We start from the raw sequence: 16,649 nt of genomic DNA, 5'->3' as shown, positions 1-16,649 counted from the left end.
TTTGGAATAGTGTTTAGTAAAAACAAAAGGCCAACATTTTCAGGGATGAGTGCCTAAAGTTGATAGATGTGGCCTGAGTTTTGGGGATCTGGACAACCTTCCTCTCCCACTGATGTCAATAGGAATCAAGGGTGTCTGTAGAATTGAGCCTAACAATTTGACATCAGCACTTACTGCTCTTTATTTGTGCGATTCACGCATGTTTCTCTGTCTTGGCACAGTTGTAGCTTTTCCCTTGTGGAAGGTCTGTGATAATCTTTAAAGTTTTCGCTCCTGCACACTCCTCCCTTCAAGTTGTCTTTGCAGCACAGGCTTGTGCAGTATGGTACGTGCTGAAAGTGTGGCACCCTGACATACTGAGCAGCCATAGCGCCCGCTGACCCTAGTGGGAAGTGGTGGTGCTCAGCGCCTCTAATAATGGGGCCACTTTAGTAGGTGCCTAACTTTAGACATCCACATTTGAAATTTTGGGCCCCACTTTTGATAAGAAGCATTTAAAATCTTAGCCACTAAAGGGTCCATTTTCCATGGAGCCTGCAGGCATTCATTAGTGTGGCTCCGACTTGTTAGCCACACAGTTCTACCCATATTCTTGTAACTAGTGGCCAGTTCCCACCTTTGGCAGGGGTTCTCAAACAGGGGTACTTCAACTCATCCAGATATTTGCCTGGTTTTACAACAGGCTACCTAAAACGCACTAGTGAAGTTGGTACAAACTATTATTTCATACAATGACTTGTTTATACTGCTCTATATACTATATCAATGTTTCTCAACATGGTGGGTTGTGAGATGGGTTTAGGAGGGTCTCAAGTGCAGGGCTGGCCTTAGAAGGTGTCAGGCAGGGCCCCTGCTGAAGCTTAAGACACATGTGGAAGCCTGAGCCTCACCCACCCGGGGATCAAATCAGACTCTTGAAAGGGGCACAGTAAGTCGCCTGGAAAGGTTGAGAACCACTGACCTAGGGGGTGAAGCTACGAGGCACCCAATGAGGCTGGAGGGCCTAGGAATGAACTGAACCATATTGTACAGGGCGTTGGAATGATTAAAGCATTACTCATTTGTTTAGCCTGTAAAATAACTAATAGCTCCACACAGCTTAGGCAGAAAGTTACAGTTCAGCAGAGATGACAGTCCAATATTGATTCCTTAAAGGTATAGCTCCACTTGGACGGATAAGTTCTGCATTCGCTCCTTTGCCCAGTCTGTGAAGGCTTTTCTTAGTGCAGAAAATGGTCACAGTTCAAATTTAAAATTCCCATTTTGTGCAAATGCCTGCTGTCTCCCCACTGCAGTCAGTAAAGTTACAGCAGGGATGGATTTAACTCCATTTGTTAGATTCATGTTTGTTGAGCCCCGATGCTGTATTACTAATAGATATTAAAGTAGCTGATTTAATGTAGCTCATCCTTAGTCGAAAATGGGCTTTTTCAGTGCAGTTGTCACTCACTATGGGCAGAGTTAAGCTGTTTGCCAGTGTAGTTGATGCTTTCTAGTTCTGTGTTAGGGCCTCATTGTCTTCAGCATAGATTTGCTGTCAGTCCAGCTTTCCACCCAAGAGGCAAGTAGAAAGCAGTAGGAGTGAGGGGTTATCTCAGCTGTTAGGATAAGAGCCCCAGTTCAGCGATACATGCGTATTCCCACCATGAGTCTAGCTGATCTTTCAGTGTTAATTATACCTGGTCCAGGCTGTTTTCTTCCAGGGACAGACAATTATGTGGCTCAAGTTCTCAGCATGTTTATCTGAGTTCAAAATGGTCTGTGTTTAATTCAGCTAATTTACCAAACGGGTCAGTTTTGATGTGTTGGTTGCTCTCAGCAATGTGTCTCAGTGGTGAGCAGGATGCTGGGGCTTGTCGTATGGTAGTAACAGAGCTCAGGGAACATTCTACAGGAGCGAGACAGCACGTAGTATCCTGTAAGGGTCTGTCTGCACCGCACGCGCCAGGTATGATTACAGCACACGTAGACGTACCTGAGCTACGTTGAGCTAACTCGAGAACATACACAGTGTCCTAGGTGGGGTTGTACAGTCTGTGTTGCCAGCCATGTTGCTGAGGCATCACTAATACTGTTTCTCAAGCCAGCTCCAATATGTACCCAGGATCTAGCTTGTGTGTATACGCAAGCTGCAGTCACACCTTCCAGTGGAAGCGTACGCATTACTAGTGCTTCGAATGTGCATCAAAGAGGTAATATCAAAGACTCTTTAACATGATTTGAGTGGCCACTGCTGATCAGCCTGAGCCAGGACATGTTTTCTGTCCCTTTTTCCAAGCAAGCGTGGGGATTGGGCCACTGTTCAACATAGAGTAACTTTTAAATATGTCTCAAAGGCCAGTGCAGACAAGAGCCTACATGCACATTTTATGCAGAGTTGTGTTGTTCAGTAAGCTGGCAAGGGATAATCATGTTAACCTTGGCAAAATTCATACTCATAGACGCAGGAGGGCTATTGTAACAGGACTGTATATGATTTACTAAACCACTCTATAAACTAGCTCTGTTGTAACAGGTTCATCTGCAAGGAAAGTTGACTGACATACAGGATTGTAGTCCTGGGAAGTAATTGTAACTAGTTTTGGTCTTATTGCGGGAGGAGGTGTTTAACTCACCTTAAAGAAACAAACCCCAAAACTTTAAGTAGCAATAAAGAAAAAGGGGGAAAAACACAACTACAGCCATAAAACAGTCCAGCTCCTAGTTTATTACACTCTACCTCAGTATTTGTTGGGAGCTATTTAAAATGTTACAAACATGCTTGCAACTAGTATGTATGATTTAAATCACTCCTACTTAAAATGTTTAGATGTAGCCATTTCCCACCCTACTCTGAGCTGGAACCCAAGGTTGGTGAGTGCAAGTAAAACCAGTAGTTAGAAAGAAAACAGGCACCTTTCTCTACAGAGTTTTGAACCATGCTATAGGAAAACTGAAAATATTTTAGCCCTAGAAGTCAGAGATGGTTAAAAGCAAACCCCTGCAGCATGGAGATGAAGTCCTGTTGGCTTCTAAAGTAGCTGATACAGAATCCTAATGGTTTACACCCTCCCAATTACATCCTATAAGACTTTGCCAATTATTAATTCCACTGTTACACACACACACTCCCCATTATGGCAGAGCTAATAGAAGCTATGTTGGCCTTTTCTTGGGTTTCCAAGGGCTCAGGAAATGCTATAATCTATCCACGGGCCTTATTTTTCCTACTGCTCCTCTTTGATTCTCTTCCTTGTCTCTGGTTTTCACTTGCAGGTCACACTTCCTTATCACGCCCCAAATCACTGCTGGTGTCCTCGCCCTCAACTAAGCTGCTCACCCTGGAGGAGGCACAAGCAAGGACGCAAGCCCAGATCAACTCCCCTATAGTGGCAGACAGTAAATACATTGAAGTGGGAGAAGGCCCTGCTGCATTACAGGGGAAATTCCACACCGTCATAGACTTTCCATCTGAAAGGTAGAGGTTTTATTTTCCATCACTGTGTGTCTCAGCAGGCTTTTAACAATTACAACCATTTGACCTCAGCAAGACTTGCTTACAGTGCATAGGGTGCAGCAGGACACATGCAGAGACATCTTAGGTGTAAATTGAGCCATATGTTGTTTGTATGCCTTGAGCGAGCTGGCCATGAGACTCCTTACATCCCGCCAGAGATTCATGTACGTGTGCATGGAGACTTAGGAGATGGGGTGTGGGGTCAAGTAGTTTTTATAAATGCAAATGAAATTCTCTCAAATCCCTTTCCTGATTTGTTTTGTTTAGTTAAGTTATAATTAAGGGAACAGGTACATTTGCCTATAAAATAAGAGGCATTCTTAGTTCAGCCTCTGAATGCTGTTCACGCCTGGCGCCTTAAAAATTCCAACTGCCCTGCTACGAAAAGGAAACGAATGTCCTTTATACAGGAGCTCAGTTTTGTTCAATGGACTTGACCCCACAAGTTCTGGGACTGGACCTTTCCAGGTAGAGAAGCGTAACTATCCTCTGCTGCTGAAATATACATGTCTAATTTTCTCAGCCTTGTTTCAGCAGCAGGTTCTCTGCCAAAGCCAGGTGCAGAAAGAATCAGATATGGTAGGTAAGATTTAGTGACTGGCAACATGTCTTGAATGCAAACCCCCTTCTGCTTTCTTGCTCCAGAAAAAGACCGCCCAACAAGATGAAGAAATCTCCTGTTGGCAGTTGGCGCTCCTTCTTCAACCTGGGAAAATCCTCTTCTGTCTCCAAGCGGAAACTGCAGCGCAATCCAAGTGAGCCCTCCGAAATGAAAGCCATAGCGCTGGCAGGTGAGTAGGATGCCCTTTATTCCTACCAAACAGGGTGTTGCTGGCAAAGTAACCCACACTTAGTATGCTTCTCTGTTCCCTTCCAGTGCTTAGGCCATAATCCATGAATAGAGGTTTGAATCTGGTACAGCCTTTCATTAATGGAACCTGAGTTCTTTAGCTGAGGCAGTAGAGGTTCATGCTTTAAGATCCAGACCTCATCCAGGGGTGTCACTGTTCCAAAGCAACCCAACGGATCCATCCCCTCGAAGATGGAATATTCAGGACTGACAACTCAGTGTTCTTGGGAAAATTTACTGACATTACTAAACAAGTAGAACTCTTATTCCACAATAAGAGCATGTTTTTCTGGTTTAGCTTTTCTCGATTTGGGAGCAGTATAAACTAACCTGGAAAAGGGCCTTCATTCCATAGTAAAAAAAAAGGAGTTTATACTACTATAGTTATACTAGTATAGTAATGCCCATAACCTTCCCCATATAGACAAGCACTTAGAATCTCTAAGACTATGTGTAATAGAGATGTGCCTCTCTCTTACCCACAACCCCCTTTTACGTATATCCGTCTAGTATCTCTCTCCAGCTTCTCTTAAAATACCACCTTATAGTTTTCAGTAACTTTGAATGATTTGCAAATTTTCCTTAGTATAAAATGAAATGAGAGAGAGGGGATGAAAGTCCCAACTTGGCCATATTAGGGAACCCCCTGTATATTTCATGGCAGTGGTTTCAGAAATATCCACAGACTTCCCCAGTACTTCAGGGTTAAAGTTAATGCTTATTCTGTGCCCACAAAATATACAGTCTGAGTTCTTCCATTCCTTTGGCTGCTTTGCATTGTGCTATCACCACAAAGCAGTACTAAAAACTGATACAGCCAGTAGAGGGACCTCTCTCCAGCTGCTGGAGTACAGGGGCTGAGGGCTTCCAGTGAGCCTCAGCTACTGTAATGGCCCTTGGAGCCACTGGTAGATGGTGAATTACACCGATGGATCAGTGGGATACATTGCCATTGTCCCGATCGAGGGGCATCATCTTATGGGGATCCTTCCCCATTCCTTCCACTTCAGATTCAAGTGAGCCTTAACTGTCTTCCCCCAAAAGGAATCAGGGCTGGGGACCTATGGCCAGTTTGCTTCTCAACCCATCCCTCTGCAGAGATTAACAGCTTGTTTTCAGTTTCTCCCTTTGTAGGGAAGAACAGTACCACCACCTAACCTTGGCACCTCTGTTAATTCACTTAGGTGTGTAAAGCTCCTTTTTGACCGAAGACACTGTAAAAATGCCCAGTAGTATAAATTGTGGTATGGGATACAAAGAGCATACAGTTGTGACTAGAGCTTTTGTGTGAGCATGTAGGAGAGTAGAAAAGCTGCTTAGATTCGAGCGAGTGGTACAGCTGGCAGAAACCCATCTGTCTTCACACCATGAGCACGTGGCAGATTATAAAAAAGCTTCTTTTATGTTTGGTTCGGTAGGTGGGAGAGGAGATAGCGGGACCCTGCGCTCAGCTAAAAGTGAAGAGTCTCTCACTTCCCTGCATGCTGTGGATGGTAAGATAGAAAAATAACTGGCTCACAGAGTTGAAAAGGGAATGTGACATTTCTATAGACCCGTGAATGTTACAGCACTTCATAAAGTAGATGGTGTCCATGACTAAGTCCTGTGGCTTCTCTTGTAAAATCAGTTTTAGCCAGCAACGGCCCAGTCTTCCAGGAGACATCCTATTATTTTGGAGAATCTCCGTGGCCTGTGCTAGACAGGTCATCAGATGAGATGATCACAATGGTCCCTTCTGGCCTTGGAATCCGTGCATCTGTTGCCAAACAGGGACACACCGTGCTCATGTTTCAGTGTATCTATCTTTGTTAGTGCATGTAACTCATAAGCAGTCATATACCAACACCTTAATGGTGTCAGTCCAGCATGACTGAGGTCAATAGGAGGAGGAGTTGTTGCTTTAGAGCTAAATGTTACAAAGTAGATTTTTATATGACTCTGATGTTTCATCCTCTATTTCACTGCAATATTAGGGTATAAGAAAGAACTAACTCATTAAAGTCAGAACAAGGTTCAGGTAATTCCCGTTGAACTGCAACTCCTCTGTAGGTCAAAAGTGAAATTAGCTTGGACTCACCTAGTTTTTACTGGAAGTTGTGTAAAAACTTAGAACAATGGATGTTTGCTCCTTGGGACATTTCTAAAGGTGAAGTAGTATTATATAAGCTGGGAAAACTCAATGGACTTCATTTCACAAGCACTAAAATTTAGGCCAAGTCTGCACTAAAAGCACTTTGCCAGTATGAGTATCTCTGTAAAATATACCAGCGAAGCTCTGCTTCTGCTCACATAGCTGATTCCAGCTTCCTTTCTCCTCCACTCCCCCAGCACAGCTCTGGCGGTCAAGGGTGACGCCCCTGACAAACATAGGTAGGAGGGCAAAGTTAGTAGTCCTTGCCTTATGCTAATTTTTTAAAAGAAAGGTATAGAGAGGTTGATATTTAGTAAATAAAATGTAATACACCATCGACCAAGAAATAGCATTGCTAAATTAACCACAGAGGTGGAAAACCAGAACAAGCTATCCAGTAAATGTGACCCCCTCTGGCATTTTATATAGCAATAATTCAATTTTAAAATGCATTTGACTTCCCACCATAATATCTGAGTATCTGATACAGCATAAATCTCTGAAGCGTATGAATACATTTGACAAAGTTACTCCCTGTCTGGATCCCTGACTGAAGTGCAGTACTCAATGTAAACTTAATTGTGGAGGTGCCTCTGCACCTTCATAGCTATAGACCATAGAGCTTTCTTGATGAGGTGACTAAATAAAGGTGTGCAGGTATGCTTAATGGACTAAGTTTGCTTGTGCATTCATGTGGCACCATAGGCCAGTGCAGTGCACTTCAGAGATCTTTACTGCATGTTACTTATTTTCCTTCTAAGATCAAAAAGTAAAACCTGCTTTTATTAAGACAGTGTTTGTATCAGATCTGCTTATGTTTAATATTCACTTTTGTGACTAGACCGTATTAGGACTTCAGCTGCATTTGTTAACTAGTTTTGAAACCATTTTCTAAAACCTTTTTTTCATCTAAAAACCATGCGACCGAGCCTACATCATTCAAGCAAACTAAACTTAAATAGTTTTAGCAAATGGTTTGAAGTACGTCTGCATTAGTTTCCCACACTCCCTTTAAACCAAGTTAGCCTGCACTGGTTTGTTGTTATTTGTATTTAGTGCCAAGAGGCCACAGCTGAGATCAGTGTCCTGTTGTTCAGAGTTTTAAACTAAATCAACAAAAACAGCTAGTAAGTCATGGCCTCATGGAGTTTTTAATGAACATTGATCTAGTGCCCTATTAATGCTTATCCATCTCCTCGTTGCTAGGTGAATCTAAACTGTTCCGGCCTAGAAGACCCAGGTCCAGTAGCGATGCACTGTCTGCTTCCTTCAATGGGGAGCTCCTGGGGACCATGAACCGCTGCAATTCTTATGATAACCTGCCCCATGACAATGAGAGCGATGGGGACGAGGGGCTGATTCATGTTCCTGCCCTCATGTCTCCTAGGTCAGCAGAAGATGTTGACCTGAGCCCACCGGATATTGGAGTAGCTAGCCTGGATTTTGATCCTATGTCTTTTCAGTGCAGTCCACCCAAGACAGAGTCTGAGTGCCTGGATAGCAGCATCTCTCTGTTGGAGTCCATGGGTTTTAACGAGGACAAGCCAAGCGTAGCTAAGAAGGACTTGGAGTCTGGTAGCCAGAGTCAGACCCCTGGCAGTGCCACAAGCTCTGAACCAGTGTCCCCCTTCCAAGAGAAAATGAGTCCTTTCTTTACTCTGGACCTGAGCCCAACTGAGGAGAAGGCATCCAAAACCCACTCCTTCTCGGAGAAGGTCACCTATGCCTTCTCACCTAAGACAGGGCGAAAGCCAGTCAAGTCTCCACTGGTGACTATATCAGAGCCAGTCTCTTTGACGCTGCCCAGACAAGCATGCGAAGGGATGCCTACTGCTGCGGGGAGCACGGCTTCTTCAAACTGGAGCAAAAGCATCAGTGAAGCCACAGACAGGTCCCCAACACAGAGGATGTCTTTGCCCCTGAAAGCCAGCGAGATGGCAGCAGGTGAGGGATACCACCAAGAGGCCCAGACCCAGCTGACTGCTGCCAAGCCAGAGCTGCAACAAGAAGGGGAGCGCCCCATGCCAAGCAGCCAGAATAAGACTGTACCTTCTGGACCCACTCAGCCAGGTACAGTGCGTTTTCCTCCATTCTTTCTTTAAGTTCTAAAGGGACCTGCTCTCAGAAACTTCTCTGCGTGCCTTTTAGGAGAGGGGAATACATCTCGATTCCAATCCTAAATCGGAAGGAGTATCTTGCAAGTGCGATGCAGGTTGCAAAGGTCTCAGTAGAAACCTCTCTGTCTTTTCCCTCCACCACAGAATTCTTGGATACTTTCCACAATACCTTATGTGCTCCCCCTTTGTCTTTTTTTTTTCATCCTATCATAATATGAAACTCTCTGTAGTGTACCCTTGCATATCAGTTAACAAGTGAATTGACCACCTAAGACACTCAATGAAAAAAAACCCCACTTGACAACACTTGAAGAAGGGTCTTTTGTTCAGCCCCAAAGCATGTGGTCTAAATTGGTTGTAAGGGGGTCTTGTTCTCTGCCTTACCTACTTCCTACCTCTCTAGAAATGCAAGAGGAACCTTTAGACAATCTCTTGGTGTGGTTTTCCTGCTGAACAGCTGTACTATTCAGCAACATTTGCATGTGGGACAGAAGATAAAGTATTTCACATCAAGGAAATGCTACTGTGAAAAGCATCTATTTTTATAATGGTCTATAGGGTTAGGTCACTATCCTTACAGAGTAACAAATCTCTCTCTCTCTCAATTTTCCCTCCATTAGGAGCAGTTGCCCTCGACTCCCCCCAGGATCCTGTTCCTGTCACTTCTGTGTCTCTTGTCCCTCCTCCTCCTCCGAAAAATGCAGCACGCATGCTGGCCTTAGCGTTAGCTGAGTCCGCACAGCAAGCGTCTACTCAGTCTCAGAAGAAAGCAGGAGATGCTCATTCTGACTGTACAAATTACGGAGAGACTGACATTGGTATAGCTATAGAAAAGGTCCACCTCTCTGCGGGGGCTGCTCCAGACAAGCTCCATCTGTGTACTGGTGTTCCCGAGAACCAAATCCACTTCCAGAGCGGGGCACCTGCAGATCAGTTCCAGAGTGGGGCACCTGTAGACCAGGACCTCAGCAGGACACCTGGGGACTGCAGTCATCTACACAGTAGTACACCTGGAAACAGGGACCAGCCCCATCTGCATACTGGGACGCCTGGGGACCTGCATAGTGGCACAAAGGTGGACTGGAACCACTCCAACTTCCATACTGGAACAATGGGGGACAAGGACCACTTCCCCTCCCATCCAGGTGGCCCTGGAGATTGGGCGTACACTCCTCTCCATACAGGTGCTTTGCTTGGCCGGGAACCATCCACAACAGATGTGCCTATAGACAAGCCACACCTCCATACTTGCATATCTATGGATAAGTATCACATCCCTGTGGAGAAGCTTCATCTCCCTGCCAGCACAGCTGATGACAAACTCCAGCCTCCTCCTATAGCTGCCAGGGAGAAAACCGCCATGGCTACAATGACATTCATGACAACTATCCAGACATCAGCTACTGAGATGAGTCATGGAACAGCAGGTCAGCACACGGCCCCTGAACCCACCGCTCAGGCAGATGTTACTGTCACAGCTGCTCAGCGCATTCTTATGACCAATTCCCTAGCACCATCTCAGAGACAGGCAGACCATCAGCCAGCCATGGGACAAGTTCCAGCCGTAGCCACCAGAGAATCAAGTACTTCCAACCAGGTAAGTGATGCACACGTACACCCCCTCCCCTTGTATATATTTGTACATGCAGCATCTGTGTGTAATAATAGTAGGGATGGTATTTTGAGATACAGAAAGTATGGGCTATATCCACAGAGGAGCAAGTGAGACATACTTTCTGCTCCAGATGACCTAAATACAAAGGAGTGGGACAGGTTCCCAGGAATTATTAGTGAATGTATAATATATACACCCACTCAGAGCTATGCTGGTGCTTTCCAGGGAATAGCTACCCCAGCACACTCCCTCTTACACTAGTTTTAAGAGAATCAGTGATGCCAACATACCATTAGTGAATCAGTGATGCCAATGCATACCATTGCAAACAAACAATGACTTGTGTCCTGGTAGCATAGTGATTTAGGAAAGTGGGCTAGATACTGGACTGTGTGCAATGAGGAATTTAGACGTAGCTTTGAATACAAGACCATGCCTTCGGTGTCTTCACTAGCATTCCCTATCTGAAAGCCATCCCTCAGACATGCTTGGAAATTCCAGCAGAAGCGGCCCGAAAAAAACTTTAAAAATACCATCCTTAAGAAGAGACATGAAATTAAACAGTGCCGGGCCCTCCCCTTGGCCAGTTACTGGCACAGCTCAGTAACAGCCCTGAATCCTAGGATTTGGATGTAGGCTTAAATGGCTTTAGATATCACAACGCTACATGCTACCAACTTGAGCCATGCCAAGCGAGCAACTAATAATTGTCTGAGACGCACTAAAGAATAGTGTTGTTAATTCAGCGGAAGCTAAATATTTACTTCTACGGTACTGTTATGCTGCTGTAGATCATGCGTTAACTCTGAGCTAGGTATATGGATTTGAAACCAGTTTTGCATGTGCTAAAATACGTACCTTTATAAAGGCCACCTGTCAAAGTGTTTTAGGCTCTGTACAAAACGTTTTGGCCACTTGGTCTTCTCCCCACAGTTTATGGTTACAGAAATAAATGGACAATCTCAACACTTCCCAGCCCATCCACTAGTCCCCATTAAGCCTGGGGAAAAACAAGTGCAAATTGTAGCATGTTCCAAAGATCACTAAAAAGGCAACATTGCTCCTGTGTTCAAAACAAACAAACAGTTCTGCACAAACTGAACAGCAGCCCAGGCTGTATTGTAGGGGAGCGTGATGCGTTGTGTGGAGCTAATTATATGGGTAGGTAGTATAGAGACTCAGCTTTGGAGGGTGAGGGATACTCACACACTAACCTCCATGTGGTTTCTCCATACTAGGTACGAGGAGCGCCGCCTCCAGAGAAGCTGCCTGAGCCTCGACTAGCGGAGCTTGCTCCAGTTTTTGTCACCGAAAGTAGCTCTGCTATCTGCTGTACCTCATCCACCCCTGCGTCCCACCAGGGTCATTTGGAAAAGTCCCGGGAGAACGTCAGGGCTCCCTCTTTGCACCTGCGTTCCGAATCGGTCCCCACACACTCCTCCTATGGCTTTGCACCCCCCATCCCGCCCGTGAGAACGCTGGAAAGTAAGATAGCTGCAGCCATGCACTCCAACAGTGTGGATGCAGTGAATACCTCCAGTTACCATTCCTTCCTGGTTTCCTCCATTCTGCCATCGTCTGGGGAGGAGGCTTTGCCCCCGCCACCACCGCCCAAGCACGCCTCTCTGCAGTCTGCCTATCTGCCCCATCCCAAGCCAGAGAGCACCCCTGAGCTGCCCATGCCAGAGAACTATCTGCACCACAAGCCAGCATCCGTCCATCAGTACAGGCCGGAGAGCGTCCCGCCACATCTCTCCTACCACGGCAAGTCCGACCAGCACCAAGCTTACGCCTCCAGGTCAGAAACACCCACTTCCATGGGCCCCCGCTACACCGCCTACGCCAGCCAAGGGAAGAATACGTCAGCCCATCACTCCAAGCCTCGCAGCCGCGTGGAATATGCATCCTCCATGAGCCCTACCACCCTGCGAAGCACCGGGTACGCTGAGGACGCTCCACCCTACCCCACCATCCGCAGGGTGCAGTCACTGCACATTTCCACCCCTTCCACCATCCGCTCCGTCCCCATTTCGCGGACAGAGGTGCCTCCCGATGACGAGCCTGTGTACTGCCCGCGGCCCCTTTATCAGTATAAGCCATGCCAGCCCCACTCAGATTATCACGTCACTCAGCTACAGCCTTACTTCGAGAATGGGCGTGTGCATTACAGGTATAGCCCTTATTCCAGCTCGTCTGGCTCCTCCTGTTACCCCACAGCAGCAGACGGGGGGTTTTATGACCTAGACCCCTACAGCACAATGCGGCTCAGGCATTTCCACCCCCTTCCTAGCCGAGACTTTGCATCCTACACCTCCAGGCTGCAAAGTAAGAATCTGTACCGCTATCCCGGCCTGCCTGCCTATCCTCGGGGAGGCCTGATGAGCCACCTGGCAGGAAAAGAGCACAGCTTTATCAGCAGAGATGTGCCCCCAGCCCCGGACATCAAGCACACATACATGTCATGGGATCTGGAGGACATAGAGAAATACCGCGTTCAGTCCATCCGCCGGGAGAGCCGCTCACGCCAGAAAGTGAAAGGGCCAGTGATGTCTCAGTACGACAACGTGGCTCCTGTGCTGCAGGAGGAGCTTGGGGGGGTGGACATCATCCATCTCCGCAGCAAATCGGATCCTGGGAAAACTGGTCTCCTGACTGTAGCCGAAGGGAAAGAAGGGAGATATCCAACCAAGGCAGCCACCCCCGAAGGGGACGAACGTTACTATCTGCAGCACTCCGAGCTGGAGCCGGACAGAACCCATTACCATGGGGCCTATGGGAACGGGCAGTCAGAGAAGCCTTCCCTTCCCCAAAAGCAGAGCAGCATCAGGAGCAGAAAGCTGCACGAGCCAGAGCACAGGGGACACCTGCAGCAGGAAGCAAGCCATCGGCAGCCTTCGGAATCCAAAAACGGGCCCCCTTACCCAGACTACAGGCCAAAGGGTGGCCAGGAAGCCACGGAGCATATTGGTTTCCAGCACTCGGGTGGGAAGTACGTCACAGCCGGCCAGGAGGCCCTGCGACCTAACCACAAGGAGGCAAAGCTGGCAGAGGACCGGCCAGACTTAGAAAGGCCTCGAGCCAGGCAAACAGGCCCTGGCGAGAAACACACCAGGGACTGCTATAATAAAGAGGAGGAGCACCACGTCCAACCCATGGCGCCGCCTCCCAAGCCAGAACGGAGCCACAGCCTCAGAATCCGGCATCCGGAGAACATGGACAGGGACCCTGGCCTCCTGTACCCATACCAAACCCTTGGCAAACGCCAAAGCAGTATGACAGTGGTGTCCCAGTATGATAATTTGGAGGATTACCATACCATGCCTCAGCACCAAAGAGGGGGCTACCTTGGAGTAGGGGCATTCATGCCCCCTGGCTTTCCCCATTCACACAGTAGGACATATGCCACAGCATTGGGCCAGGGGGCCTTCCTTCCTACAGAGCTGTGTTTGCAGAGGCCGGAAACAGAGATCCATGCCGAGTGAGCAGGGGGAAGGAGGGATAGAGCCTAAGCAGCCTCTGCTGGACAGTGGACTGTTTTATTTTTTCAGTGACAAAATTAAAAAAAAAAACCCACCCCCCTGAGCAAAGCAGACCCTCTCTCAACCCTGCCACCAGCTCACCACTCAATGTTTGTCCTAGGTGTATAGTTTTTTTTCGTGTTGTTTGAAGGTTGGAATAATCGCACAGGCTGTGTTGGCATGTGGAAAGATGAGCCAGGACCCAGAGAGGCAGAGCAGATCTGAAAGAGGCATGGTGGGGAGGGGAGAAGGGGGGTTCCTTCCCCTGGTTTGACATGGGCTGGTGGTTGCATTCAGCTCCTGTTTGGCATATCCAGTCACTCTCCCAACTGCTAACATCAGAGGAGTTGCATGGATAGGTTTTACCCTTTGAATGAGATGCCGTTGGGGAATCTCTGTCCTGACCCTTTCAGATTGAATCAGTAACACACCACAAGCTGTGGGGTAAGGACAGCTTCAAAGTGTTTGGTGCTCTGCATCCCCTTGAAAATTATGTAGGGATAGACTGGGCCTAATCCAGTTCCCACTGAAGTGGGAGGGAGATTGGCTGCAAGCCAGGTCACAGAGCTGTTACAGAAAAACATTGAACAAGCAGCTTCTAGCTTGAGAAGGGATGTATACTGAAACTCAAGCATTCACCTTCATACTGATACAATAAATGGAGACAGATTTTGAAAGTGAAGTAAGCCAGGGCAGCACTTCTACCTTTGAAAGTAAAAAAACCACCCTCTCCCCTGCCACACACACTCTTGGGCACAGGTGATTGAGCAGCATACACATTTCATTCTTATTCCTCTTTACTTACAGGCTACCAGCTATTTAATTGCACATCCTAGCTGGCCAGAAACTACCCTCTATTTACAGTGTCACTAGATGATTGTGTCCAGCTTGTAAACTAGAGCACAGGTTCCCTGCTGGGAGCGACTTGCATAACCACCAACTTACCTGCGTGACCACAGAATTGCTCTGGGCCAAATAACTCAGTACTTCAGGGAAAACTCCCGTTGACTTTCATATGTGACCTACAGGATGAGGCTCTCTTTTTAGCACTGTCTGACTCACGAGATCACAGTGAGTCGCTCTAGGTACAGAGCAGTTATGTGCTGTGTGTGCTATGAAATAGCATTGCCTCCCTTACTGCAAGTGTTGTTCACACCAGGATTCAGTCATTGGGGCGAGGTGAAGGGATGGAACAATGCATCTTTATAACACACCCCTGCTGTTGCCCTGCCTATTTAAAACGCTCTCCCTACTTCCTAGAAACAAGTCAGCGTTTCATCTGCAGCCTCTCTGGATTCACAGCCATTTTAATCCCACCTTAAAGCACATACGTTTTATGAGACAGGGCTTCCTAGAAAATACTTGTGATTTAGCATTTAAAATCTTCAGAGTTCACCCATGCTACGGGGACCTTTTATGTGCTGTTGGATCACACAATTTCTCTACCTGTTTGGAAATTCAGAGTTTACTTAAAGCATCTGAGAAGTTCTCTTAGCTGAAAGTCCTTCAGCTGACATAGCTAAGATTATTAAAAGGAACTCATGTCAGAGCCTCGAACAAGTGTTTTATTGATTGCTATTTTTGGCTTTTAAAGTAATAGTAAAAACCTGTCAACGCTCACAAGGGAACACCACACTTCTAGTAGGTACCTAGTCATTAGCAGTTTGGTTCTTTTAATCTCAGCCTTTTCTGGGTCTATTTCAACTAGGAGAGCCTGTGGTCTGATTTTATTGTGCAATGCATTGTTTTAAGAAGAATTTGTTTAATATAGAGAGTTTTTCCTAAATGTTATGGAAATAAATATAGCTGTCAGGAAAAAAGCACTGTGATCCAGGTTACCTCAGTATCATTCGCCTTGTGACTAACTAGAGTATGTGTTGTTTTTCTGGAGGTTTTTTTGGAGGGGGTGGGGTGTGACAGAATAAAGCATGAAAGGGCTGTTAGCTGAAAACTCAGAGCCACTTAGGGGACCAGCCATTCTCTCTGGGCTACTAGCCAATTCTGCTAGTAAACCTGGCTTTCCTGATACAATCTGTGCAGGGGAGTCTAGCTACAGTACTCAGTCAAGCTATGTTTAGAGACTAGTATTGGGACTTAGCACTTCATCTCCCCTCTGCTGCTCCAGAGTGTTCTGGATTTGGGGCAGGAACAAAAAGTCATTGGTTAGGATTGAGGTGACAAGGAGAGCCTGTCAAACCTCTCTCCCTCCCTCCCTCAACGCCTTAATTTTCCCTTCAACTCTTTGTATTGGCCTTAAGTTACCCAAAGAATGCTCCCCATGAGACAGCTGAGCTGAGCTCCCTCGAACACTGAACATCTCTGCTCATTTGCCTGCACTTGTTGCCTATCTTGAAGCTGCCCTGCTCCTATAGGGTATAAGCCCCATCTCCCAACTATTTCACTCCTTACGAGTAGTAGCAGCAAGAGACAGAGCCTGGGATCTCCGCCTGCTCCATTGTTCACTGCAGGACAGTCCGCACAGCGCCCTACCATCATTGGTTTCTGTGAAGTCAAGGCCCCTCAGCACCATACAGGAATGGCCCCGTAAGTGAACAACCGACCCCATCATTAAGGCCTTGTCTACACTTTAAAATTAATCTGGAATAAGGCAGGGTGTGACTTTAGAGCAGACCAGCTAGTCCTGAATCACCTCCATGGATGGATGCTCATATACCAGAATAAGAGTGCTTTATTCCCAATCAGATTAATCCCTGGATTAAACTAACTCAGGCGTTCTTAATCTGGAGTTAGTCTGAATTCACTATTTCCTGACTAAGTCCCTGTGTAGACAAACGGATTAATGGCTTCACATCTCTCTGATAACAGCCCTCTTAGAGATCAAGGATCTTTCTTTTTTGTTCCAGCATGAGCCATTCATTCAGCCTCTTCCCAGTAATGCACTTGGGAACAGTTTATCCCTAG

The 16,649-nt window shown here is 46.6% G+C and overlaps 1 protein-coding gene and 1 long non-coding RNA gene across 7 annotated transcripts in view; one reads left to right on the top strand and one right to left on the bottom strand.

Moving 5' to 3' along the window:
- Positions 1 to 13,782, top strand: part of ARHGAP32 (Rho GTPase activating protein 32) — a 341,478-nt gene extending 327,696 nt beyond the window's left edge. For all 6 annotated transcript variants that reach the window (XM_075073474.1, XM_032802390.2, XM_075073473.1 and 3 more), the window contains 6 exons: positions 3,256 to 3,457; positions 4,142 to 4,287; positions 5,765 to 5,839; positions 7,684 to 8,547; positions 9,215 to 10,191; positions 11,448 to 13,782. In XM_075073474.1, the coding sequence (XP_074929575.1) occupies positions 3,256 to 3,457; positions 4,142 to 4,287; positions 5,765 to 5,839; positions 7,684 to 8,547; positions 9,215 to 10,191; positions 11,448 to 13,691 (4,508 nt within the window). In that variant the 3' untranslated portion in view covers positions 13,692 to 13,782. The remainder of the gene's footprint in view (positions 1 to 3,255; positions 3,458 to 4,141; positions 4,288 to 5,764; positions 5,840 to 7,683; positions 8,548 to 9,214; positions 10,192 to 11,447) is intronic.
- LOC142047894 (uncharacterized) overlaps positions 1 to 16,649 on the bottom strand; it is a 122,271-nt gene that overhangs the window by 12,700 nt on the left and 92,922 nt on the right. The window lies entirely within an intron of this gene.

The sequence above is a fragment of the Chelonoidis abingdonii genome, chromosome 18 (genome assembly GCF_003597395.2).
Source record: "Chelonoidis abingdonii isolate Lonesome George chromosome 18, CheloAbing_2.0, whole genome shotgun sequence".
NCBI lineage: Eukaryota > Metazoa > Chordata > Testudines > Testudinidae > Chelonoidis > Chelonoidis abingdonii.
Note: the sequence above shows the minus strand (reverse complement) of the source record. Positions and strands in the feature narration are given on the sequence as shown.